General features: G+C 44.6%; 1 protein-coding gene across 1 annotated transcript; it reads left to right on the top strand.

Moving 5' to 3' along the window:
• The first annotated feature begins 939 nt into the window (after nucleotides 1-939).
• On the top strand, nucleotides 940-2,198 carry LOC125232921. The gene is made up of 2 exons (XM_048138757.1): nucleotides 940-1,391; nucleotides 1,754-2,198. Exons 1-2 carry the CDS (start codon nucleotides 1,067-1,069, stop codon nucleotides 1,837-1,839), a joined length of 411 nt encoding a protein of 136 aa, XP_047994714.1. The 5' UTR covers nucleotides 940-1,066; the 3' UTR covers nucleotides 1,840-2,198.
• Nucleotides 2,199-2,581: the final 383 nt, after the last annotated feature.

Below are 2,581 nucleotides of genomic sequence, written 5' to 3'. Positions count from 1 at the left end.
CTTGGTAGCAGATCATGCAGTAAATTTGCTACGATAGTATTAATTTTCCGAAGTGTTCGCGAGAAATTTCATCAAATTATTTTCAAAAATTTTCGCAACAAAAACAAAAGATGGCATCTGCCAGTCAGAATGGTTTCATCGAAAAACTGTCTGGAATACAGAATTATTCATCTTGGAAGTTTATGATGCGGATGGTGCTTATCCACGATGATCTTTGGGAATGTATAAGCACGCCTGAAAATAAAAATGAAGACGCGAAGAAGCAGGAGAAGGCGCTCGCGAAAATCGCCTTAAACGTACAGCCTTGTGTGTTTCCACAAATTAGAAATGCCAAGACGGCTCGCGAAGCGTGGAGCAACCTGCAAAAGGCATACGAGGACCGAGGCTTGTCACGACGGCTCGGACTGCTACGCACATTGTTCGCCATCAAACTGAGCGAATGTGGTAGCATGGAGGTTTACGTCAACAAGGTCATGGATATATCGCAACAGCTGAGCGACATCGGGAAGGCATTGGAAGATGACTTCGTGGCCGTGATTTTACTCAGTGGCTTGACAAGCGATTACGACCCGTTGATAATGGCTCTAGAAAATTCGAACACGTCACTGTGAAGCGAAAATGTCAAAGCCAAATTGCTTCTAGAAAATTCAAGACGCAATGAGAAAAGTGAAGATGCTACGGCTTTTGCAACTCGGAAAGCACGCAACCCAATTAAATGCTTCAGATGCAAAAAGAGTGGACACACCAAGAAGGATTGTCCAGAAAACTCTGACGGCAAGAAGAGTGGCAAGAAAAGCCAGACGATGCTTACTGCATTGGCCGCAGGAGCCAACCGTGACGTTTGGTACGTCGACAGTGGTGCGGCACAGCATTTCTGCAACGATCGCAGCTTTTTTCAGATTTTACTACTGATAAACCAAAGAAGGTATATATCGCGAATGGTGAAGCCTTATTGACAGCTGGGAAAGGAACTGCTCAAGCTTTGTTAAAGGACAATAGTGTGAGATCTATAAGTAATGTGTACTTAGTACCTAAATTGTCTGCAAATTTATTATCTGTTAGTGCTATGGATAGGAAAGGTTACGAAATTGTGTTTCGTTCTGGCGTGTGTAAAGTTTTTGACAAAGGGCAGGTTTTAGCTACAGCTACCCTAAGAGATGGTATTTATCAACTCGATGCCATCGAAACTCTTTCGGCTTTGTGTAGCGAGCCATCTTCGCAGGCTATGCCTTTGTCTTTAGGTACAGGTGACAGCGTAGCGGTGCCGACTGCTGCCGTGAGCGTGAAGCAAGCGCCACAGATCCCTGCTACTGGAAGCCAGTCAACACAACAAGTTTGGCATCGACGTCTATCTCATCTGAACGCCCGCAGTATGGAGTTACTGAGAAAAGGTATGGTCACTGGTATTTCTTATGACAACAATAATTTTGAGTCGTGTGTTTCCTGTATTTTAGGTAAACAGACTAAGTTGCCATTTCCGAAGAAATCTGAGACCAGGGCTAAGGAAATCCTTGGGTTAGTTCACAGTGACGTCATGGGACCACTACCGTGTCCGTCCATAGGTGGGAAAAGATATTTCCTGTTGTTCATTGATGACTTGTCAAGAAAAACATTTGTTTATTTTCTTAGGCGGAAGGATGAGGTTTTTGAGATGTTTAAAGAATTCAAAGCTCTCGTGGAAAACCAAACCAATAAGAAAATAAAAGTTCTTCGTAGTGACAATGGTGGTGAATATGTCAATTCTAAATTTCAGAAGTTCCTGAAGGCGCATGGAATTCGACATCAGACCACGGTTCCAAGGTCATCAGCTCAGAACGGAGTCGCGGAGCGCGCGATTAGAAGCGTTACGGAGAAAGCCAGGTGCATGCTTCAGGAAGCAGGCTTGAAGAAGGAATTCTGGGCAGAAGCGGTCAACACCGCCGTCTACCTTAAGAATCGCTCTCCGACTAAGGCTGTGATGGGCAGTACACCAGAAGAAAAGTGGACAGGTAAAAAGGAGAATCTTAGCTACCTGCGCATTTTTGGCTGTCAAGCTTATGCCCTTCAGCACAAACGGGACAAACTGGATCCCAAAAGTAAGAAGTATATTTTTGCCGGATACTGTGACGACACAAAAGGTTACAGACTGATAGATCCGGAGAACCCGAAGACTGTCATAAAAGCTAGAAACGTGATTTTTCTAGAACATGCTTTTTGGAATGACATTTCGTCGGATGAGTATGACAGTTCACGTTACACTCAGATTAGTTTGACGAACAATGTAACTGTCGCTGATAATACTCAGGTACAACCCGCTTTACCCGTTTTACCCCAAGAGCCCGCAGAAATATCTGATGAAAACGCTCAAGATAACAGCGTCATTACAACAGATGATTCTGAGAGCAGCAGTGAGACCCCAGATGACCCTGCGGATGAGACATATGTCCCAGGAGATTCAACATTGGAAGACTTGGAAAACTCTACGGATGGAACGAGTGAGTTTGAGTCTGCTAATATAGCAAACACTGTTTGCAGTGACAACGGGGACCCTCTAACAGTTCGCGAGGCGCTGAGTGGCCCGGATGCGAGTAAGTGGAAAGCC

Source organism: Leguminivora glycinivorella, chromosome 13, assembly GCF_023078275.1.
Source record: "Leguminivora glycinivorella isolate SPB_JAAS2020 chromosome 13, LegGlyc_1.1, whole genome shotgun sequence".
In the NCBI taxonomy this organism is placed as follows: domain Eukaryota; kingdom Metazoa; phylum Arthropoda; class Insecta; order Lepidoptera; family Tortricidae; genus Leguminivora; species Leguminivora glycinivorella.
The sequence above is the reverse complement of the archived record's forward strand: the minus strand, read 5'-3'. Positions and strand labels throughout refer to the sequence as shown.

What these genes read in the sequence shown, in the direction of transcription:
- LOC125232921 (XM_048138757.1), top strand. Translation starts at nt 1,067, where the DNA reads ATGGATAGGAAAGGTTACGAAATTGTGTTTCGTTCTGGCGTGTGTAAA. An exon ending in TATGGAGTTACTGAGAAAAG is followed by an intron (nt 1,392 to 1,753) that starts GTATGGTCACTG and finishes TCTAAATTTCAG; the next exon opens with AAGTTCCTGAAGGCGCATGG.